We start from the raw sequence: 26,082 nt of genomic DNA on the forward strand, positions 1-26,082 counted from the left end.
ATGAAAAAAAATTCAAAAATGACAAAAATGATAAAAATGACAAAAATGACAAAAATGACAAAAATGACAAAAATGACAAAAATGTCAAAAATGTCAAAAATGACAAAAATGTCAAAAATGTCAAAAATAAAATGTCAAAAATGTCAAAAATGTCAAAAATGTCAAAAATGACAAAAATGTCAAAAATGTCAAAAATGTCAAACATGTCAAAAATTATAAAAATGACGAAAAAGACAAAAATGACAAAAGTGACAAAAGTTACAAAAATGACAAAAATGACAAAAATGACAAAAATGACAAAAATGACAAAAATGACAAAAATGACAAAAATGACAAAAATGACAGAAATGACAAAAATGACAAAAATGACAAAAATGACAAAAATGACAAAAATGACAAAAATGACAAAAATGACAAAAATGACAAAAATGACAAAAATGGCAAAAATGACAAAAATGACAAAAATGACAAAAATGACAAAAATGACAAAAATGACAAAAATGACAAAAATGACAAAAATGACAAAAATGACAAAAATGACAAAAATGACAAAAATGACAAAAATGACAAAAATGACAAAAATGACAAAAATGACAAAAATGACAAAAATGACAAAAATGACAAAAATGACAAAAATGACAAAAATGACAAAAATGACAAAAATGACAAAAATGACAAAAATGACAAAAATGACCAAAATGACCAAAATGACAAAAATGACAAAAATGACAAAAATGACAAAAATGACAAAAATGACAAAAATGACAAAAATGACAAAAATGACAAAAATGACAAAAATGACAAAAATGACAAAAATGACAAAAATGACAAAAATGACAAAAATGACAAAAATGACAAAAATGACAAAAATGACAAAAATGACAAAAATGACAAAAATGACAAAAATGACAAAAATGACAAAAATGACAAAAATGACAAAAATGACAAAAATGACAAAAATGACAAAAATGACAAAAATGACAAAAATGACAAAAATGACAAAAATGACAAAAATGACAAAAACGACAAAAATGACAAAAATGACAAAAATGACAAAAATGACAAAAATGACAAAAATGACAAAAATGACAAAAATGACAAAAATGACAAAAATGACAAAAATGACAAAAATGACAAAAATGACAAAAATGACAAAAATGACAAAAATGACAAAAATGACAAAAATGACAAAAATGACAAAAATGACAAAAATGACAAAAATGACAAAAACGACAAAAATGACAAAAATGGCAAAAATGACAAAAATGGCAACAATGACAAAAATGCCAATAATAACAAAAATGAAAAAATTGACAAAAATGACAAAAATGACAAAAATGACAAACATGACAAAAATGACAAAAATGACAAAAATGACAAAAATGACAAAATTCACAAAAATGACAAAAATGACAAAAATGACAAAAATGACAAAAATGACAAAAAATGACAGAAATGACAAAAATGCCCAAAATGCCAAAAATGCCAAAAATGACAAAAATGACAAAAATGAGAAAAATGAGGAAAATGACAAAAATGACAGAAATGACAAAAATGACAAAAATGACAAAAATGACAAAAATGACAAAAATGACAAAAATGACAAAAATGACAAAAATGACAAAAATGACAAAAATGACAAAAATGACAAAAATGACAAAAATGACAAAAATGACAAAAATGACAAAAATGACAAAAATGACAAAAATGACAAAAATGACAAAAATGACAAAAATGACAAAAATGACAAAAATGACAAAAATGACAAAAATGACAAAAATGACAAAAATGACAAAAATGACAAAAATGACAAAAATGACAAAAATGGCAACAATGACAAAAAATGACAAAAATGACAAAAATGACAAAAATGACAAAAACGACAAAAATGACAAAAATGACAAAAATGACAAAAATGACAAAAATGACAAAAATGACAAAAATGACAAAAATGACAAAAATGACAAAAATGACAAAAATGACAAAAATGACAAAAATGACAAAAATGACAAAAATGACAAAAATGACAAAAATGACAAAAATGACAAAAATGACAAAAATGACAAAAATGACAAAAATGACAAAAATGACAAAAATGACAAAAATGACAAAAATGACAAAAATGACAAAAATGACAAAAATGACAAAAATGACAAAAATGACAAAAATGACAAAAATGACAAAAATGACAAAAATGACAAAAATGACAAAAATGACAAAAATGACAAAAATGACAAAAATGACAAAAATGACAAAAATGACAAAAATGACAAAAATGACAAAAATGACAAAAATGACAAAAATGACAAAAATGACAAAAATGACAAAAATGACAAAAATGACAAAAATGACAAAAATGACAAAAATGACAAAAATGACAAAAATGACAAAAATGACAAAAATGACAAAAATGACAAAAATGACAAAAATGACAAAAATGACAAAAATGACAAAAATGACAAAAATGACAAAAATGACAAAAATGACAAAAATGACAAAAATGACAAAAATGACAAAAATGACAAAAATGACAAAAATGACAAAAATGACAAAAATGACAAAAATGACAAAAATGACAAAAATGACAAAAATGACAAAAATGACAAAAATGACAAAAATGACAAAAATGACAAAAATGACAAAAATGACAAAAATGACAAAAATGACAAAAATGACAAAAATGACAAAAATGACAAAAATGACAAAAATTACAAAAATGACAAAAATGACAAAAATGACAAAAATGACAAAAATGACAAAAATGACAAAAATGACAAAAATGACAAAAATGACAAAAACGACAAAAATGACAAAAATGACAAAAATGACAAAAATGACAAAAATGACAAAAATGACAAAAAATTACAAAAATGACAAAAATGACAAAAATGACAAAAATGACAAAAATGACAAAAATGACAAAAATGACAAAAATGACAAAAATGACAAAAATGACAAAAATGACAAAAATGACAAAAATGACAAAAATGACAAAAATGACAAAAATGACAAAAATGACAAAAATGACAAAAATGACAAAAATGACAAAAATGACAAAAATGACAAAAATGACAAAAATGACAAAAATGACAAAAATGACAAAAATGACAAAAATGACAAAAATGACAAAAATGACAAAAATGACAAAAATGACAAAAATGACAAAAATGACAAAAATGACAAAAATGACAAAAATGACAAAAATGACAAAAATGACAAAAATGACAAAAATGACAAAAATGACAAAAATGACAAAAATGACAAAAATGACAAAAATGACAAAAATGACAAAAATGACAAAAATGACAAAAATGACAAAAATGACAAAAATGACAAAAATGACAAAAATGACAAAAATGACAAAAATGACAAAAATGACAAAAATGACAAAAATGACAAAAATGACAAAAATGACAAAAATGACAAAAATGACAAAAATGACAAAAATGACAAAAATGACAAAAATGACAAAAATGACAAAAATGGCAACAATGACAAAAATGACAATAATAACAAAAATGACAAAAATGAAAAAATTGACAAAAATGACAAAAATGACAAAAATGACAAAATTCACAAAAATGACAAAAATGACAAAAATGACAAAAATGACAAAAATGACAAAAATGACAAAAAATGACAGAAATGACAAAAATGCCCAAAATGCCAAAAATGACAAAAATGACAAAAATGAGAAAAATGAGGAAAATGACAAAAATGATAAAAATGACAAAAATGACAAAAATGACAAAAATGACAAAAATGACAAAAATGACAAAAATGACAAAAATGACAAAAATGACAAAAATGACAAAAATGACAAAAATGACAAAAATGACAAAAATGACAAAAATGACAAAAATGACAAAAATGACAAAAAAGACAAAAAAGACAAAAATGACAAAAATGACAAAAATGACAAAAATGACAAAAATGACAAAAATGACAAAAATGACAAAAATGACAAAAATGACAAAAATGACAAAAATGACAAAAATGACAAAAATGACAAAAATGACAAAAATGACAAAAATGACAAAAATGACAAAAATGACAAAAATGACAAAAATGACAAAAATGACAAAAATGACAAAAATGACAAAAATGACAAAAATGACAAAAATGACAAAAATGACAAAAATGACAAAAATGACAAAAATGAAAAAAATGAAAAAAAAGACAAAAATGACAAAAATGACAAAAATGACAAAAATGACAAACATGACAAAAATAACAAAAATGACAAAAATGACAAAAATGACAAAAATGACCAAAATGACAAAAATGACAAAAAAGACAAAAAAGACAAAAATGACATAAATGACAAAAATGACAAAAATGACAAAAATGACAAAAATGACAAAAATGACAAAAATGACAAAAATGACAAAAATGACAAAATTGACAAAATTGACAAAATTGACAAAAATGACAAAAATTACAAAAATTACAAAAATTACAAAAATGACAAAAATGACAAAAATGACAAAAATGTTAAAAGTGACAAAAATGACAAAAATGTTAAAAATGGCATAAGTGACAAAAAATGACAAAAATATGAAAATTGAAAAATATCACAAAAATGTCAAAAAACAAAATGTTGGGAATGTGGAAGTAATATTCTAAATCAGTTCATTTAACTGTTACGACCAGCTCGTACATCAGCAGCAGAACATATCACACATCTCCAATTTCCAGATGTAACATGTTGAAAATTCTCCAGTGTTATGAAAGTGTTATACACTTCAACGTACTTTCATGCGACTGAACTGTGGAATAACAGGGTCCATTACAGCACATCTCTCTGTCTCTGTTGAGTACAGTTACGCGACTCAGCTGGACTACGTGCAGTGCAGAGCTTAAAATAGCCAATTGGCGAGGTGGCGTCTGATAGCTTCGTTGAGTCCTGGCCAATGTAACAATTACAAGAACGGCGAAGGAAATTCTAAAATCCCGAAACATGTGCTCTCGCAAAACCACAACAACGGATTTTTCGCACGCTCTAAAACGGTAAAATTGCAACGTGCACTGGAATAGATTCTAGCCTTGTACCGTGCACTAGATAATTGTGGGTACATGAGAACTCCTAGTTCGTTTTGGACAAAATACTGACCTATGGTCGTTGAGTAGCTCTCCTAGTACAGTAGGACGATTATTATTGACTATCTCTGTAAGCACTTAAATTGAAAATTTTTGTTTCTTCCGTCTCTAACGTAAAAAAGTTCATTTTAAATATTGAAATTGAAAACGAAGGTTAAATCATCCTCATATAAATGTTATAGATATAAGATTGAAAGAGTTTTTGATTCGAAACAACGTTATAATGAAGCGGCATTCCACTGTGACCTACCATCAGCCTCTTCGGGATCGATGAAATCCTCCGTCGGACGGGGAAAAATAGTCCTATGGAATGCCGGTAAAAAGAAACAACCTGCCATAGGTTTCATCGGCTGAGTCCTCCAGGTGCCTCCAGGTTGTTTATTGGATTAGCGCGTTCTGGCCCGGGCCAGTCTTCGGTAGTCTATAAAACGGAGTGCGACTTAGGTTACCATTTTTGATGGCCACGGTTGGTCACAGTGAACGGTTTTTCGCGACTTTCTCCGGGCTCCGAGCGCGCGTGGGATTCTAGTGCCACAGCGATTCTGGCCTAGTGGTGCGCCTATTCGGTTATTGGTTATCTCTTAGTGGTGATTTCCGAAAGGTATGGTTTCATTTAAGAGGGTATGGATCTTCATGAGGTGGTGGTCTTTTTGATCTCATAAAACGATTCTCAAAGGTGTTATAAAGAAATGTTGAGGCTACGGGACATTGAGATAATCACAATTGGCAATTGAAGGACAATTCAAAATAATCAAAATTACCATTTGGTGATTAGTGAGTGAAGTGAGTCCTTCCATAAATCATCCTAGCTATTTAATAGTTATTGCCGTTCCTATAAACAAACCTAAAATTTAGTGAAAACGGTGCTTTTGAGAACTTTTGAAAGAAGAAAAACTCATTATCAAAAAACATGGTACAGAATATTGGAATTAAATAAAAGTGAACCACTGAATATTCAACCTTAATTAAAGTGTGGATTTTTGATTGAACCGAAACCTAGTAGTAATTAAGTGAAATCGGCTGAAGAATGAGTACAAAGTAAAAAAAAGGTCTACTGGACCTAAAACTCCTTTGGCTGGTTGCATTGCTTAAAATCACCGACCGTGGCGTAGTGGAGAGCTTTCTAAGCCGATGACCAACCTTGGTCACAAAATACATAGTATTCATTTTATTGGCTCGTGGTTTTAACATTTGTTAAGTGCTAGCAACAGTGACATTTTATTGATGTTGAAACTAAGTCTAACGTGAAATGTTTAACTTAAAAAAATCAAACAAAAAAAATTGGTAACTCACCGACTCTAGTGTAACTTTCAAGTGCATATCCAGCTGCTCAGGATAACATTTGCTTTCTGGGCCTTAACTGCCTTTGTAGTCCATACTCGTCTGTGTGAAAAATTATGTTACCATCGTCCATTTTTTTGTTTCAAACAGGAACTCCAAACAGATAAAATGGGATCTATCAGGAAGAAGTGGAAAATCATACAGATAATTAATCAATTGTGAATTCTGGTAATTTTGTACAAACAATATCTTATACAGCCAAAAGTTCATGAGTTCAAACAAAGCTCCATGCAATCCTCTTGTTAATTTCGGTTCACTTCATTCTGCCAATATTTGTCAAAAAAAAAACTTTGTAGAGACGTCTGCAGTCTGGAATCGCTGAGAACTACCCGGCGAACAACACTACGCCCCACTAGACTTGCTCACTCGCACTAGAACATTTCAGGAAGAGCTGCATCGGCATTCGAGGGCCTAACAGGTTCCAGCTTCTCTATTAGTGGAAACTGCCCTGGGTAATTATACCACTAGGTAGTTACTGAATAACATGACATGAACAAATTACATTTTTCCGACTACGATTTTGACACACGCGGAAAAAATGCATTCGATTCCGACAACGCCTACTTCACTTTCAGTCTTGGATCTCTTGAGAAGAATGTTGTATTCAAGAAAAACCAAAAAAGTGACATTCTCCAAACAATTGGTCAGGTATCATAATCTCATTTAAAAAATCTGCAAAAAAAATCTGTGGATCGTTTGGATCATAAAAAGAACTTTTTTGACTACAAGCGTTTTTAAAATAAAAAATAAGTTGTAATTTGACAAGTATGTATGGTATATTTTAATACATACTTTAAAGCTTAAGGCTGAGAAATATCATTACCTATAGCAAAAATTTAGTTAACTGAGCCAAAGGTTCACTGCCATAAGTTCTTTCATTTAAATCACTTCTGTCTTATTAATCGAAGATAAGATATAGAGCATAAATTTGTTTTTTTATAAGTTAAATTTTGAGCAAGAAAAAGGGATGGTTGGTGAGTTGATCCCATTCCCACATTCCCAATTCTTTGCCTTGAACTTATGTTAGATTTTTGTAATAACAGGCCTATGTTGTTCATTTTTTTAATTTAAAAAATGATTCAAAAATAATTAAGTACGGTGATTTCTTGTACAAGACGGCTGCCACTCAAAATGAGCTCCATTATCACAAAAAGCGAGCATGAAAACACTTTATTAATCTACAAATTTTCAGTACAACATTTTCTGCCTGATTGTGTGTTGTTTTTTAAATTTTGATAACAACTCTGGGAACATATAATGTTTAACTTGATAAAAAAAAATGAGTTACTTCAATTACAAATAATTGCCCTACTAAACATTCCACCAAACTTTTCTGCAAATGAAAAAGTCGTCTTCATAGCTGACAGATACAACGAAATTCTAAGTCTCGCTACAATGCAATAACAGTGAATGCAAAGGTGAAGAGGAACTGTCCGTGGATGACTTTCGATGTCTTGAAACTGATGTCAACCAAAGACAAGATCTGGAAGTACTGTAAACGTAACCCTGCGGATGCGCACGCAGAGACCCTCTTGAAAAACGTCTCAAACAGACTGTCAAAATTCAATAATCAATGCAAACGGTCGTATTACCTTCGGCAAACGGCAACTTCAAAGCAATCTTGGTAATTTGTCAATGAAGCTCTGAGTCGTAAGTCCGAAGACCATAGAAAAATCACGTTGAAGTTTGGAGTGGTATTTCAAACTGATCCAGTTCAGGTTTCGAATAGTATCAACGATCACTTCTGCAACGTAGGGAATCAACTGGCTTCAAACACCATCACCAATAGGGATAATCAGCGTTTCAATACAATACGACAAAATTTTCATTCCTTATCCTTGAGACAGGCATTTGTTGCTGAAGTGTTGTTAGAAATCAGTAATCTTGACTCCAATAAATCTCCTGGTCCTGATAGTATCACTGTGATCAGTGATATCATCATGGCCTAAGTGAAAGCCCACCACATGGCGTTTTCGAATACCCGACAGACATCTTTAATGAAATTATCGAAACCGGTGTCTAACCCGATGCACTAAAATTAGCCGCGTTACGCCTAATCTGGCGATAGATCAAATGTGTTAAACTACGGACCAATCTCAACGCTCTCCATCTTGAATAAAGCCATCGACAAACTACACAGTAAACGAAAATTACCGAGTTCGGTAATTTTTTTACCGAAATCCTAACATGTGTAAATCGTTAAACTGTTCGGTAATTTTTTCGGTAAAAAATAAACGAACATCGGTAAATGAAGAATCGATTTACCGATGTTCGTTTATTTTTTACCGAAAAAATTACCGAATAGTTTAACGATTTACACATGTTAGGATTTCGGTAAAAAAATTACCGAACTCCGTAATTTTCGTTTACTGTGTACTTTTCACAACAAGGTATGACCTCATAAGCCCACGCCAGTATGGCTTCCGAATAAAATGCAGCACCTTAAGCGCAAATTCTGAACTATTGGAGGATGTGTACGATGATTTGGGCAATCGTAAATATGTTGGTGCCCTGTTCTTGGGTCTGAGAAAAGCGTTCGATACGATTGATCATTCGTTGCTACTACAGAAACTGGAACGGTATGCGATACGAGGACAGCCCCTCCGGTTAATCGAAATCTTTTTAACAGCTCGTCATCAATTTGTGTCCTTAACCTTCCGAAGCCGTTCGCTAAATATCCGTTTCGGAGAAATTTGAGTTGTAGCTTGATTTCGTTCTCCTGGCTGGGAATGTAAACCGATTTTGATGATATTATATTCATTGTGTAGGTAATTTATTCTTATAACTCAACATTTCAAAATAAAGTCGAAATGTATTACCAGGTTATCAGAAACTGGTTCAGAAAGTAAAAAGTCCGAAAAATCAATTTTATTTTTAAAATACTCATAACTTCTGACAGCTTTTCTGTATTCAAGTGTTTTATTGATGTTTGAAATCGTCAAGAATTCATCTATCCGACGATGTATAGATATGTTGGGGTCCAATGAAAGTTTTGATCGCCATCACAGATCTTCCGGTAGAAAAAAAATCTTACTTTAAAAAACGACATCCAGTTTTGGCTTTGCTCAGCTGTATTTCTTTTCCACTTAACCGATTTTCAAAACTCAAATTTTTATTTATTGCCGTTAATTCGATCATTATTTTCATAGAACATACTTAGTCAGTCAAAATTACCAGTTCATCAGTATTTTGAAGTGATGATAAAGATGTTTGAAATGTGCGCTTCGGGTCATATTGACCCGAACAGCTTTGGAGGGTTAAAAGGAGTATTGTGCGCCAAAAGGCCTATAACGACAGAAGTACCACAGGAAAGCACCCTGCGCCCACTGATGTTCTTGGTCTTTATCAACGATCTCCTTATGATGAACCTGCAAGGCTTCGGCTTTTCGCCGACGATGCCTTGATCTCGTATAGCAATACCATCCCCTTCTGATAGTGGAATGGATTGGAAATGATTTGGAAGCCCTCCAGGAATACTTCAACTGTAATCTTCTCTCGTTGAACTTATCGAAAATCTCGTACATGCTATTCAATTCCGGACGTGGCTGCCATTGAAAGGTACGATAATTGAACGTGTACGCGAGTTCATATATTTAGGATTACGTTTGGACGATACTTTAAGCTGGACAGCTCACATAAAGCGCCTCAAAAGAACATTGGCTCCAGTCTGTGCGACTGTTTGGAAATTTTCTGCGATTATTCCCACCCATTGCCTGAAAAACGTAACTTTGGATTGTTTCACTCGAGGTTGCAATACCTTGTATCACTTTGGGGAAAACCGGCAAAAGTCGTCTAAGAGAGCTGCCGGCTATGCAAAATAGAGCCCTGAAGCTGTATTTAGATTGCCGAATCTATACCCGTCAGAACTGTTATATGCTATGGTCGATTCAGTCCTGCCCATACGAGATGCTCAGGAGTTCAAAACCCTCGTATTCACCCACAAACTTCTGACAAGCAGTGATACTCAACACAACATGCGCTCCGAAAGAATGACGTCACACCGCTTGTCCAGAAATGCGAATCATCTCTGCCTATTCAGAGTGGAATTGCCGCCGCCCGTGGCGTAGAGGATAGCCTTAAAGTCTTCTAAGCCAGGGGGTATGAGATCGAATCCCGGTCACGGCATACATAGTACACTTTCAGTGGGTTGGTGGTTTTAGCATTTGTAAGGTGCTAGCCATCATATCCTCGAAAGATGTACGCTTAGAGTTAAGAAAAAAGGAATCTCTTCGAGGAAACTTCATGTTTCATTGAGATCCTGTATGTGTTTGTGTTCGTTTTTTCAAAAAAAAAAAAATCGGAATCTGGGAAGAAGAAACCTAGCTACTTTGCAAGTAAACTCTACATTGATCTACCAGACATCCTAAAACAGTGTTCATCGCCCTTCCGCTTCAAATCTCAACTGATATCAATTTGCAAAAAAAAAACATCCAAATTTCTCTAAAAGTATCCCTGCACCACATTGCTAAAAAAAATGTTATCTTTTACTCACGCACCTCCGCCTAGACACCACCGCCCAAAACCACCTCAACCAGCCGTACCCACCGATCGTCAAAATACCCCACCACCAAGGTTGCGAAAAAAATCTGTGTTTTGGGGAAAAACAAATCTGACTTTCTGTGATTTTACCCGAAAATTCTGTGACGGTTTCTGTGATGTCTTTTACATAAATTTCATTCAAAAGGCATGACAAATTGCGTCTCTTTTAATTTCACTTAAGACAAATCAATTAACATTACCAATTTTGTCATATTCTTTCAGTTCAAAGATAATTATCCAAAATTTTATTGTCATAAAACTGGAGTTTTGAAAAAAAAAACGTCCAAAACTTTTAAATTCCGTGAAATCTGTGAATATTTTGAAAACTCTGCGTTCTGTGGCACAGATTTTGTGATGAAAATTTGCTCAAAGTTCTGTGAAATTATAGATTTTTATGTGATTTTGGCAACCTTGCCCACCACCCGTCTCCACCAGAATGCTACCAAACCTACGCTAAAGACAAGTGCAAATATATTCAATATATTTTTACAAAATTTTGAATTGATGAACAAATAACTCCAAGCATTCAAAGGGTGACACCCTTTTTCGCTCACTGGAATGCTCTTATGTTCTGTGAAAACAACATTTTAAACGAATTGTTTCACTGTTTTGATAGAGTTTTGTGCCTGTAGGCTTGTAAGGAGCTTTACTCCAGCGAGCTTTCCCTGTCCGAGGAAAAAAAAATATATGAAAAAAAAAAATCTTCAGTAATTTTAAGAATAAATGGAAAAGTCAGTTTTGCGAAATGCACAACGAGCGTTTTCAGCTTCTTTTAATTTTGTTAGATGCAGGAAATTAAAATCAAAATTTAAGGAAAGCTTTCAAAACAAATAAACTTAACAAAACAAATAAATTTATTACTCGAGATGCAAACCTCCTGGAAGGCATTTTGAAGCATATACCTGATATGCACACTCGTCTTGGTCTGCTTCAACTGTTCCAATTTTTTTTTTCATTTTAAGCTGATAAAATCCAGAATAATTAAAATAAAACAGTGGTTAATATAATTAATAACGAATGAAACTTTTACAGCACTTTTCCGGTCAGTTGAAAACAAACATGTTTATCAAAAAACTCAGCGCCTACTACTACCAGGTTATTTGGACAGGGTTGGTTTTACTCGTCAACTAATTTATGCACGGCTTTACATCAAATAGTTCTAATTTGATCAAATATTTTCTACCAAAAGGTTTACAATTTCTCTGAGACAATTGTAAATTGAATACAAATTTGGGTTATCGATCTGTTCGATTTCCAGCAATAGCAACGCTCACCTTGGTAATATTTGACCTAATAAAATGTAGAAAACCCGGCGAAGCCTCACTGGAGGGGAACCGTAAGCCGGTCCTGGTTGCACCGTGTGCCCTCTGTATGCATCCGGCTAGCGCTAATTGGATCTGTATCAGACGGCACGTTTAGTATTCACTTTCGCATACGACTTCTTATGGCCCTCATTCATATAATTAGCCACGAAGACACAACACTAACCAACAAACCCTACAAATGTAATAATTTCATGGAACCATTCTGGACTTATTCCGTTTCTATAATTGTTTATAATGACCGTATCGAATCGAAGAAATATTCGAGACATTCATCCGGTGAACGGTGAGATTAATTTCCACCTATAGGAGCGCACCTCATGAATGAAGAAAAACAGATTTCCCATACCGGCATAATTGCTGTTTGAATCACATGCCGTTTTGGTTGGGTTTTTTTTTTATTCTAGCGCTCGAATCCGCAGGGACTTGGCCCGGACAACGTGACCCGAAGACAGCTCACGTTACTGGCGTCCAGTGCGGAAACACGACGACACGTTTTCGGAGTGGTTAACTTTGAGACTGAAGGAAAACCTTTGCTGAGGATCAACTGTTGGAACAACTGTTACAATGGCCAATGAAAAGAAAGATCCCGGAGGGGTAAGATCGTTCTGTTGAATAGTTTCTTACATGTTTGATTAATGTTTTTCTGATTTTTCAGTTCGGACTCCAGATTGAGTCCCCATCCCCGGTGCCCTCGAACTCGATCCTGAACATGACCCTCAGCAGCATTACCCTGCCAGTTCCGCTGACTATGGAGGAGAAAAAGTACCTCCTGGCTGTGGAACGTGGCGATCTTGGAACTGTTAAAAGGTATGCCACGCTTAGTCATTTGGGACTTCAGGTTAGCTTTACCAAAAATTTCGTTTCAGAATCCTACAACGTGCCCACCGAAAGCGTCACATCAACGTGAATTGTGTCGATTCGCTTGGTCGTGGAGCTCTCACGTTGGCGATCGATGGTGAAAATCTAGAAATGGTCGAATTGCTGATCATTATGCAGGTCGAAACGAAAGATGCCCTCCTATTGGCCATCAATGCCGAGTTTGTTGAAGCTGTTGAACTGCTGCTGGAACACGAGGAGCTGATCCACAAGGATGGTGATCTTTATGTGAGTTAAACCTCTTTTACGATCAGACCATCCAAATAATCAGTCAAAATATATTTTCCCACACACAGAGCTGGCAAAAGGTTGACCTCAACACGGCCATGTTTACCCCCGACGTGACACCTCTGATGCTGGCGGCTCACAAAAACAACTACGAAATCCTGAAAATCCTCCTCGATCGTGGTGCCACCCTGCCCATGCCTCACGACGTGAAATGTGGTTGTGAGGAGTGCATCCGAAGATCGTCCGAAGATTCCCTCAGGCACTCATTGGCTCGCGTCAACGAATATCGAGCCTTGGCCAGCCCCTCGTTGATCGCTCTCAGTTCCCAAGATCCTCTGCTAACAGCTTTCCAACTGTCCTGGGAGTTGCGTAACTTGGCCTTTGCCGAACAGGAGTGCAAATCTGAATATCTAGAACTAAGGCGTCAGTGTCAAACATTTGCGGTCGATCTATTAGATCAATCAAGAAGCTCCCAAGAACTGGCCATCATCCTGAACTACGATCCCGAATCTCCACCCTACATGGATGGAGATCACATGAAACTGACCCGCTTGGAACTGGCCATCGACTACAAGCAGAAGAAGTTCGTCGCCCACCCCAACATTCAACAACTCTTAGCGGCCATGTGGTACGAAGGTGTCCCCGGTTTCCGACGAAAGTCCGCCATGGAAAAAATTGCGATCATTACAAAAGTGGCAGTCCTATTTCCGTTTTACTGTATGCTCTACATGATGGCACCGAACTGTGAAACCTCAAAATTCATGCGAAAACCATTCATGAAATTCTTGATCCACGCTTCGTCTTATCTGTTCTTCCTGTTTCTCCTGATTCTGGTATCTCAACGAGCGGAAGTCCAGGTGGTGTTACTCTTCGGAACGGACAGTATGAAAAGAGCGTTGCAGGAAGAGTTGGCCCGTCAGCGAGGCAATGGGCCAACCTATCTCGAGTGCCTCGTGGTAATCTACGTGATCGGCTTCATCTGGGAGGAAACACAGGAAATTTTCGGTGAAGGCCTAAGGAGCTACCTCCGCAACATGTGGAACTTCATAGACTTCTCCCGGAACACCCTATACGTTTTCGTCGTGCTACTCCGGCTTATCGCTTACATTCAACAAACTTCAGAGATAAGCAAGGATCCGAGCACAGCTTACATCGCTCGCGAACATTGGGATGATTTCGATCCGCAGCTGATTGCTGAAGGTTTGTTTGCGGCGGCTAACATCTTTTCGGCGCTGAAGTTGGTCCACTTGTTCTCGATCAATCCTCATCTGGGACCATTGCAGATCTCGCTCGGCCGCATGGTCATCGATATCGTCAAGTTCTTCTTCATCTACTCGCTGGTGCTGTTTGCGTTTGCTTGCGGTAAGTACTTGGCCATAATTTCTCCATAAGCTTTACTAAAAGATCTCTCAGTTCTACTAGTTGATAACTAACGATTGGATTTCAAAAATAAGTTTAAACCCTATATGAAATAATTGCGTGGACTGACTTTCTGGCTGCCGCTGCCACTGTGTTAGAGAATGTAAGAATGAAAATTTGTTCAGCCTAAAAACTATCGCTTTAAACTTACGAAACCGTCTACCCTGTTGAGATAACTAAAATCACCAGTAATAACGAAATTCATTGAAAATTTTAAAGTTTTCCGAAGCATTTTATTGAAAATGCATAATGTCACAAAAACCATCACGCTGAACCGGTATTTTACGACCTTTGTTTTGCACGATACTCCAGCGCAGTGCAAAAAACCAAATTGGACGCGCAAATGAGAAACTCCTTATACGTCCAAAATTCAAATCACTTTATAAAAAATGTTTAGTAATCAAATTAAACAAAACTAATTCTAGAAATTATTGTTTTTATATCTTACGTTTAATGGCCTTTAGATTAGTAACTTTTGTTTGAGCTTTTCAATTGTGTGCCTCCGCTTTTCACCTGAACTTTCAATATGTAGATTTAGAACGAGTTTCAATAATTTCTCTTAATATTTGTCATCTTTGCCGCTCAACTAATTCGCGCACCACCGTATTTTCAGGTTAGCCTAAGTTCAAATAATGTTAAATTAAAATAGGTACAAATCTACTTGCTGTTAGTTGGCCTACCTTAGCTGGGATGTAGTGGATTTCATCTCTGCTCACTGCCGTACCAATGCAGAAAGTTGTAATGTTGACTAGCAAAAACGTTTTGCGATACAATTCTACTTAAAAAAAACTATCTGAACAATTCGGCCTTGTATTTTGCTTCTAGCTTTCCCGCTTAATTTGCAATATTATTAGTGTACTGACTCCGTCTTTGAGTCAGCCAACTACTTTTTAGTTCCTACGTCTAGCACTACAACCTTAACCCTTCATTTCATGATTTTTTATTTTTCCTTAAAAATCATTTTCAACAGTTGGAAATGATGAGTAATTGTCACAGTACACACCTGTCCATCTCGGTTTACCGTTCCAATGATAACGAATAACGATAGCGTTGACGTCGAGTTCGGCCCATAGCTTGATCCCGTGGATACAGCCCACAAACCAGTGGTTTCGCTTGATCGCAGTTACGACTTTGTTGATGATGCCTTCGATTCCGACCGAGGCACTTCTAAGTTCCTCCTCCTTAAGGCGATATGATAGCTGTAACTCTGCTAAGGTGCGCTTGACAGACTGCACAAATTGTTTCCAGCTCCCCCATACGGGAGGCTGCCGGTGTATTAACACCAAGTGGTGGACACCGAAACCAATTTATGTTTTTTTCTCTAACACCCTGCAACGTCTGCATCAATGCTGCCCCCAATTGCTGCCGCTGCGCAAGTTTGAGGTTAAAAAGCTTCTTAACAATAAGTACACCCCAAGGGTAGAAAGACAAAACAGGGGACCCACACCCTATAGCCACTTCCATTTCTTCAAAAGGTTAATAAGGGCGTGCCTAGATGAAAGAGCCAATGTCGATAAGCCATCGATCACAGAAGGCCGCGGACAGGCTGCTATTATTCGGAAATTGCACAGCGCATTCAGGTTCCTCTTCAGCTCCTTCTTCTGTGGTTAGGTCGCAATTGGTAATGTGATGCGTGTAGTGTACCATGTTTAGCGACTCTCTCGATGGCGCTTCACCGTAGATCGCCCACCCTTAAGCAGTCTTGACGGCGAACGGCTGACCAGGCTTGCCTTCTCGACTCTTCCTCACGAGTGTCGTGTTTGCATGTTGCACACCAATCAGTAGACGAGGCTGAATTGTATAATACGGCTCCAGGGGGATCTTCCCTCGTAGATAGGCTTTTTCGGCCTGAAGCGCTCTCCCTTAGAAGCTGATAATCTGGATATTATCCTCAATACGTCCAGTTGAGGCTCAAAGGATGAGATTTTTCAGCCAGGTTTAGTTCATCCGCAAGATCTTGGTCCATAAGCGTCAGCGAGGATCCGTCATCCTAGAAGGCGTAGCAATGGATCACAATGCCGTTCCCATACACCATGACTGGAACATGGCGAAACTAGACAGCGCTGGATGGTTGCTACTTTTTGTTTCGCATATTATCCATCCGATGCCTTACTTTTTTGCCAAATGCATCGTGATGAATTGTGTTGTAATTTTTGTTATCCCATTTCCCCCCTTCTTTACCAAGTGATTCTGTTATCTTATTTTAATCGCCGCTGGGATATATTCTTATTTTAATTTTTGGCATTTCGGCGAGTTGTGAAAATTCAAGGTAGCATATTTAGAAAGAACATGAAAGTATTATAGGTGGAAAGATCAATGCTAGAGCGCTTTGGGTAGAAGAAATTGAATAGTTGGTAACAAAACAAAAGCCCTGCTCACATTTTCACCAACTATTCAATTTTTTCTACCCAAAGCGCTCTAGCTTTGATCTTTCCACCTATAATACTTTCATGTTCTTTTTAAATATTCTACCTTGAATTTTCACAACTCGCCGAAATGCCAAAAATTAAAATAAGAATATATCCCAGCGGCGATTAAAATAAGATAACAAAATATCTAAGAGTATTTTCATCTGTGGAAAAAAGAATTGAAATTTCAAGAAATAAATCCGATTGATGCATGTTACGAAATATGCAAATAATTCGCATGTCACCTAGAAAAATTTGGTCCCAAATTCTGCGTCCCTCTATGGTCTGAGTCTTTTTCGACAGAAAACCCTTTACATTCAGGTATGATACTGAGTGACAATGTTCAACAGATGGCAGTAAAATGTTGTCTCATAGAATCAAAACTATTTACACTGAGGTTTTTTTTACGCGGTTTTTTTTACACGGTATTTTTTTACGCGGATTTCTGAATTAACGCTGTTTTTTTTACGCGGATTTTCGAATTAACGCGGTTTTTGAGAGAAAATATTCTAAGAATTTTTCAAAGGAAAACACTTAGAATCTTTTTGTAGTTGGAAAAATCTTAGCTCTGAGACTAAGAACGTGATACATGAGATCTGAGACCTGAGACCTGAGACTTGAGACCTAAGACCTGAGACCTGAAACACGAGACCTGAGATTTGAGACCTGAAATATGAGACTCGAGAACTGAGACACGAGACCTGAGACATGAAACCCGAGACTTGAGACCTGAGACATGAGACCTGAGACATGAGACCTGAGACATGAGACATGAGACATGAGACATGAGACATGAGACCTAAGACATTAGACATGAGACCTGAGACATAAGACATGAGACATGAGACATGAGACATGAGACCTGAGACATGAGACATATGACCTGAGACCTGAGATATGAGACCTGAGACATGAGACATGAGACATGAGACATGAGATCTGAAACATGAGACCTGAGACCTGAGACCAGAGACATGAGACATGAGACCTGAGACATGAGACATGAGACCTGAGACATGAAACCTGAGACATGAGACATGAGACCTGAGACATGGAACATGAGACCTGAGACATGAGACATGAGACGATCTGAATTCCACACTGTCAAATAAGCCTCACTATATTCTACTATTCTATTAATCTAATTGATTTTGTTTTTTATCTTAAAAATAAACTATCATTGTACGCAAATTTGTAAAAAAAACATGGTTCTTACGCGTTTTTTAAGTATCGTGCTTTTTTGCGCGAATTTTTTATTTAAAATGGATTTTTTACGTGGATTTTCGAATTTCGGGGTTTTTTTACGCGGATTTTCGAATTAACGTGGTTTTTTTTACGCGGATTTTCGAATTAATGCGGTTTTTTACGCGGAAAAAAAACCTCTATAATTATAAACTTTCATTACTATAAAATTTTCATTACTTTTTCCCTAAAGAGACGCAAGTTGTGGATAAGAATTCTAAACAGCATTGTCTCCAAGTTTCATTAAATCATTTAAAACTTGTTTTTGATGCACGCAATCGATTTTTTTTAATTTGCAACTCCTGTTTGTTCTTCGTTGCGAAGTTTTGTTTTTAAAGGACCTTTTTTCTACGAAAACAAAAACAATGTCATAAAGTACTATGTACTTTTCGGTACAGTTTTTAAAACAGTGGCGAAAAGTGCTTCGTAACGAAAAACAAACATTTTTATTCGGAGTTGAAAAAACTTGATTTCGAAGGGTATTTCGTGGTATTGCAAAAAGTTGTTTTTGCAACTCGTTGTAAAACCGGAGCTTTTTAAGCACTCGACGCATACAATTAGCCAACTCGGCAAGCCTCGTTCCAAAAATATGGACTCGTGTTGATAAAATCTTCAACTTGTTGCGTAAATAACTAATTCACTGTCGAAATACAACTTAAAAGCTTCAGGTTACTACTGTCTTGTTGAATATCAAAGTTTAGCAGATTATTTTATTAAAACTCTTAATTTTTAGAACATATCAAAATGACAGTTATGAAAAAACTTTTTTTTCTAATTTTCATATTTTTGATTGATTGAGATTTTTGAGTTTTGTTTTTGAGATAATAAGTTATGCTGGTCACATTTACAACAAATATTTATACTCCACAGTTTAATTGTCTGTCGATGAAATTTTTGAACGCAAATTGTACGCCTTGTCTCATATCGATGGCGATTCATAATTTTTTAAAATATTAATATGGATAGAAAAGAAGTTACAAATCTTTTGAAATAAACATACATTCTCCTTAATGTTCTTTTTGAATTAAGCTTCAGCTTATAAAACCACTAAAAGAAGTGATCATGCCGACTGTTAGATAATCAGCAGACTTTGCTTTCTCAGATCAAAATTTATAAGACATGTCTGTTCGAGATTTTTACCCGTTAGAGATCCTAAAGTGTGAATTTGACACTCTTGACTCCGCTATATCTCTGTTGTTCCCCTACTGATTTTTATAGAATTTACAGTTTTAGAAACTTTGTTATGTAACTCAAATATGTTTCTTACACAACATACAGCCACATCACATCAATTGTTATTCAAAATCTATGAAAAAATACGAAAAAACATACTTCTTAAAAAAATTGTAGATCAGCTAGGAAATGCTCAAAAAAAAATTACTAAGTGTCCAAGAAAGCTGAAGTTAGAAGCTTACGGTGCGCAAAAGAATATGTTTTTATCGATTTTTTTTTTAAGATCATGACAGCAAAAATATAAAAAAGTGGTGTAAAAACTGCACTTTTCAATCAATGAACCGTCAAAATTGTTTTAGTCACAGTAGAAAAATGAGAAAACTGGATTGGAAAATTTGACGTAATTTGACACATTTTGGCACCTTTAGTTTCTCAAGGAACGAAATACAGATTTTTTGTCAAATTTCCAAAGGCCGCTATTTTTAAAACTTTTTGTCAATTTGCAATTTCTCAGATTTTCTTAAATTTCTCAGATTACTTAAAATCAATTTTACTCTAGATTATGAGTATATAAACGCAAGATTTCGGCTATAAATTTATATTCACCAGTTCTAGTAAAGTAATCATCTTAGCGCTGCGCTGCATTACGGTCAAATGATAAATCTGAAAATATGAAAAATAAAAAATTGATTTTTTTTATCTCATTACTTAAAACTATTGAAAAAACTATGTTGTTCTTTCGGCATACATTGGTTAGTTAGAGCTCAATTGAGTTATTCCGTTGACGAAGTTTTTTCTAAACGAACTCATAGCGCATTCAGAGCCCATAAAGGTCTATCCCCATGATCTCAGACATTGTGCAATTTTGGTCACTTTAAGTGTACCAAAATTTTCTTAAATAATCTCATGCATCTTCTGCTCTTCTTAGCTATAAGTTCTGGCTAATAACTCTTCCTAGAATGACAATATGACACTATCGGAAGATTGACGGCTTGCATCTTTTTTTAGGCGCACCCAAATAAAAAGAATTTTCTGCTACCCCTGATAAATTCACAAACCATGCTTATGCACAATTGAGTTGAAGAAAGAAGTTGTTATATGTTGCACATAGAGAAATTAAAATGTATTTTGAATTTGTTTAAGTGTAAAAGTGTAAAAAGTGGTTTAAAAACTTACATAGATACTTTTCAATCAATCTAACGGTATTTAAGAATTTTCCAAATTTGAGAATTTCCAGATAGAAACTCCCGAATTGGAACATCAATTCAGAATAAATGAATAAGAAGGATCATGGTACGAGCTCACCAATTGTTGAAGTAGGAAGTGTGTTTCCTTTTGCAACGGATGATTACACGATGTCCACTGCTGGAGGTGGATGAAATATGCAATTATTGATCACTATGCTTTATCCACTAATTCAAAGAAAAAATCACAATTTCACAATAAAAAACTACTTAAACCTCAAAAAATTTAATTTTCACTGTGACGGAGCAAAAAATAAACACGTGCGATACCAACGAGTCATCGCCTACTTCCATAAATAAGAAAATCCGCAAAGTTTGGAACTTAACGGAAACGGTACTGGTTTGGGTAATTTAAAATTTTTATAGATAATATTCGGGAAAACGAGGAATATTCCATCTGAAACTTAAAGAAAACAGGTATTTAAAAAAAAAGTGGAAGGATTTTGATTAATCGGGAATGCCGTAAGTATTATAGTAAAATTCATTTTCATTTATATAATGGCCCGTTTCGTATAAATGATTCAAAACAGTCGCAAATAAGAAAATTCAAGTCACGATGAAGATTTTTTTAAATCTTTTATGCAATCGCGTGCTTTTAATTTAAAGTAACCTTGATTGTATGTACGTTATAAAATTTCTAAAACCCTACGATTTTCAAAGAAATTGATTAATTATTATCAAAGCCTGAATTTAGTTCAAAAACTGTTCTGATTTTACTGTGTGAATTTGAATTAGAAATTCAGCGCATTAATTCACAATGATACCAAAAATTTAATTTATTTCTCCTTTATACTTCATATGAAAATATTCCCTGAGTTTTTATTTTATATCGTAGGACGAATGGTCGGAATTTGACCAAATCGAATTTAACGCCATCAGCATTTTTTTTAGAAACTTCTGTATCGTACAAATCATTCCTACAGGCTACAAGAAACAATTTATGAATTTTGAGAAAAAGAATTAGTTATTTTGATTCCGAGATATAAATTTCCGTCAATCAAAGTAGGCTTTTTCAATCTTGTAAATGAGATTCAAATTCTGTTGTTTTACAATTTTCTCATGGTGATGGCGCTTAGTTTGGCCTGGTCAAACTCAACAAAATATTCCTTAAAAAGTTCACTAAAGATTCTATATCTGAAATTCTAACATTAAACATTAAAAACAAGCCTTAAAACTCGTAACTAGGCTACGCATTTGTTGAAAGTTGGTTCATTTACCAAACTTTTTTTTTAGTTTCATTATTTAAATATTCAACGATTCAACAAATTTCTAGGAAGTAAACGACGAATCTCTGGCTTCACTTCATATGCAGTCTGCAGTTCCAATCATCCGGAGTTCCAATTTCTAATTATTACATGTGCAACTTGTAATTTCAATAAGAAGCTTCATTAGTTGATGTTCGGAATTTTGGATAAAACATTCCGTTACTTCAACTAAAAATAAGATGCAAATTAAAGGGGATTTGACATATTGAAAACCGCAAATAAATTCAAACGAAAAAGTACCATATTTCTACCATCATTTTTGAGTAGCTCGTAGTTTCTAGTTGTTTTTTTATTTAAGTGTTAGTTCCATAATTTTTCAGTTACTGTGGAGCATTGAAAGCACAGCAAAATATGCACTGGGCACCTGAGCTAAAAAACCCCGGTTTCTTGGAAGAATTTCCGACTTTTTCCCGATGGATTTTAAATCCCGACTTTTTCCCGCATTTCCCGCAATGAGTGACCACCCTCGGCCGTTGGCCGAATACCACTATTACTATTTAGTACATCTCTAAAGGTAACTGAATAATGCCATGAAAAACCAAATACGAAATATCTTGTTTTTTTCGTCCGCCGCGAGAATGTTTTATTTAGAAGTATAACTTAAATGTTATAAATTTTATAATGAAACAACATATATTCGACTAAATTAAACCTAACACTTTCGGTAACTTGAAGGTACAATTTTCGTTAAATTTGGTAGAGTGCCAAATTAAGGTTTTTCCCGGCTTAGATCTCTTCCCGGTCCTCGATGTGTTCATAGACGTCATTTCTCATTTGTTTTTAGGTTTGAACCAACTGCTGTGGTACTTCGCGGATTTGGAAAAGGCCAAGTGTTACAGCCTGAAGGGAGGACTACCGGATTGGGACAATCAGGGCGATGCTTGCATGAAATGGAGACGCTTCGGAAAGTATGTATCCCTGAATTCAAAAATTTACTAAATCTGACTTGGATTTTCTGTTTTCTTTTCAACAGCCTATTCGAATCGTCACAGTCACTGTTTTGGGCCAGTTTCGGTATGGTGGGGCTGGAGAGTTTCGAGCTACAAGGCATCAAGTCTTACACTCGGTTCTGGGGCTTGCTGATGTTCGGCTCATACAGCGTGATCAACGTAATTGTCCTGCTGAATCTACTTATCGCTATGATGTCCAACTCGTACGCCATGATCGATGAACACTCGGATACGGAGTGGAAATTTGCTAGGACACGGTTGTGGATGAGCTACTTTGAGGAAAGTTCGACACTTCCGCCACCGTTTAATATTTTCCCCAATATGAAGCATTTGATGAGGCTTTTTGGCACCAAGAAGAAGCGAAACATTCAACGGGAGTCGACTATTGTAAGATTTTTTTGGATTTTATATGTGGAAGTAGTTTTAATACCATTGTTTGATTGTAGCGACGCAAAGAAGATAAGGAACGTGCCGAGCGTTACACGAATGTTATGCGTGCTCTGGTGTGGCGTTATGTTTCGGCTATGCATCGAAAGATGGAAGATGAAGCCGTTACCGAGGATGACATCAATGAGGTCAAGGGAGATATTTCGGCGCTGCGCTACGAACTGCTGGAAGTTTTCGAGAAGAATGGCATGGATGTATCGGCAGCCGATCGCAAAGAGAAAGGTTTGAAGATGATTTTTTCTCGATTCCCAACATCATTCAGCTTTAAACTTGTTTTAAGCCCATTCTTTCATGTTTCACGTATCGCTTGTTTCAATTTAGCTATGCTTCGAATGAAAATCATGCTGTCTTAAAGGTAATTTAGCTAGAGGTTTGTTCGTTTAAAATGTAGAAAGAGCTATGCATTAATTTTTATCTTGATATTTTGATACAGCTGTTCTCGCCAAGCGAATGAAGGTCTGGGAGCGTCGCCTGATGAAGGACTTCCAAGTGGCTCCGATTGACGTTCAGAATGAGGGTTACGACGAGGACGAAGAGGAACCTGTGGAAGATGCCAACCCGCTGGCCAAGTTCCGTCGAGTAGCAAAGAAGGTAGCCAATCAAACAACTTCGGCTAAATGGGGTCAGGTTATGTCCGGAGTTGGAATAGAAACCAATTCGCAAATTGGCCGTTGCAAGAATCGAGATAGCTTCCGGCAGCAGCAGCATCTGCAAAAAGCCATGAATGAAGCCCGGCGTTTGGTAGAACGTAGTCCATTGCCACGTTCTAGAAGCGTATCTCCGTCGATTGACGGCTATGCTGATGAAACTACCAACACTTTGATGCAGCTGATTGCCGAACTTGCGGAAGAAACTGGACATGTTTCTCCAGGAAATACTCTACATGCTGGGAACAGCAGTAACAGATCAGTTACTCCATTGAACATGTTAACGGCTCAGCTGCAGGCTGTTCTGAGCAAGACACCCTCTCCGATGATGATGAAGGCTAACAAAGGAGACAGTGGTGCCAAATCTCCCGGCAATGTAAGTCGTGCTCGCTCTCCAGCTCCACGTCTAGAAAATAAGACCCCATTGGCTTCGATCGTGGGCAGTACATCAGCCTCACCAGAACCGCAAGTCGAGAGAAAGATAAACCTGGAAGTCAGATCACCACCGACAGTTAAATCTCCACCGCCAGCTAAAGCTCCACCTTCACCAATTCAATCTCCACCACCTTCAATCCGGATTACCAACACTGCTTGTCCCTTGATCAAAAAGTCAGAATCTAAAGACAGCCTCCAAGATTCACTTCCAACGGTTGAAATCAAACCGGCCACTCCAGCTCATTCCAAACCAGAATCCGAAGATCCTCCTCCAACACTTCCAACATCACCACCTCCAGAGACCGTCGTCCACGCCGACGATCCATCGCCACTAGTATCCGGAGTCAACTCTCCACCAAAGATAGTAAAACGCAAAGCTCCTGCCCCAGGAGCTCCTTCAGATGCTACGGCAGCTGACATTTCTGTATCTCGACCGGTGGCGAGCAAACCGCAACCCGGTCAAGGAATGCTCCCTCCCCCACCCTCTAAAGAATCTGCCCTCATTATCCCAACTGTTTCAACAACCCCAGCCACACCCCTGCCGGTTCACAAAGAACTAGGAGCCACACCCAAAATACCACCAAAACCAATAGCCCCGGTAGCTTCTCCCCCACCGCCCGAAGTTCACATCGAACTGATGGCGGCCGAGGAGCGACCCAGCTCGGACGTAACATCCAGCACCGAACAGCTGGTCGTTTCCGGTGCCAACTCGGACCCCTCGATGGATGCGGCGCGTGCTGCAGCCTCACCGCCACCCTGTCTGCGTCCCATCAACAAGATACAGGACGTCAAGACCATCAAACGGCAACCCAAGACGGGATGGCTGTAAGATTATTAGGGTCGGAAAAGTGAATTTCCTAACGTAGATATTTTGAAAGTCTGAACGGCGATCTCCTATGGTTATCGAGAGAAGAAGAAAAACGAAAAAAAACATGTAACATGCTGTGTATTTCAGTTGATAGGTATCATCAATCACTTTATGAAGTAACATTTTTCAGCAGAACAAGAAATAAAACACAATACTGAGAGATGACGTTCAGTTTAATTTCTCGAGAAAAATACCTTCAATTTCGTTGATTGTTCATAGAAAAGACTTATGATATTGATTTAGAATATAAGGATCTCTAAAAATATTTGATTAGAATCAGATTTTCGAAAATCAAAAAATCTACGGCTACGAGCGTATTCGTTGATGTACCTAATTTTCCACGAGTTTTGCACGAACTGCTGTCATCGTGTTTGTTTATCGCGTCAAGCCAGGTTTTCCTTTAAAGACACACACACATACAAGAGGTCTGTTGGTTTTTACATGCGGAAAAGGCAAAATTTAGCTAAAATGTTGTTTTAAACTTAAATGACTGCGCCTGTACTCTAAAAAAAGTGCCAATAAGTATATTTCAAATCATTGGCTAACAAGTGGAATCAATTAGGTGAATATTTGAT

At 36.0% G+C, this 26,082-nt stretch overlaps 1 protein-coding gene across 1 annotated transcript; it reads left to right on the forward strand.

Moving 5' to 3' along the window:
* The first annotated feature begins 5,544 nt into the window (after positions 1-5,544).
* Positions 5,545-25,667, forward strand: LOC129749956 (transient-receptor-potential-like protein). The gene is made up of 9 exons (XM_055745107.1): positions 5,545-5,701; positions 12,710-12,899; positions 12,961-13,112; positions 13,172-13,409; positions 13,478-14,771; positions 22,945-23,068; positions 23,134-23,497; positions 23,557-23,779; positions 23,991-25,667. The coding sequence occupies exons 2-9, from the start codon at positions 12,870-12,872 to the stop codon at positions 25,466-25,468; spliced, it is 3,903 nt and encodes a 1,300-aa protein (XP_055601082.1). The 5' UTR covers positions 5,545-5,701; positions 12,710-12,869; the 3' UTR covers positions 25,469-25,667.
* The last annotated feature ends 415 nt before the right edge of the window (positions 25,668-26,082 follow it).

This window comes from Uranotaenia lowii, chromosome 2 (assembly GCF_029784155.1).
Source record: "Uranotaenia lowii strain MFRU-FL chromosome 2, ASM2978415v1, whole genome shotgun sequence".
NCBI lineage: Eukaryota > Metazoa > Arthropoda > Insecta > Diptera > Culicidae > Uranotaenia > Uranotaenia lowii.

What these genes read in the sequence shown, in the direction of transcription:
- LOC129749956 (XM_055745107.1), top strand. Translation starts at nt 12,870, where the DNA reads ATGGCCAATGAAAAGAAAGATCCCGGAGGG. An exon ending in AAAAGAAAGATCCCGGAGGG is followed by an intron (nt 12,900 to 12,960) that starts GTAAGATCGTTC and finishes CTGATTTTTCAG; the next exon opens with TTCGGACTCCAGATTGAGTC. An exon ending in AAATGGAGACGCTTCGGAAA is followed by an intron (nt 23,069 to 23,133) that starts GTATGTATCCCT and finishes TCTTTTCAACAG; the next exon opens with CCTATTCGAATCGTCACAGT.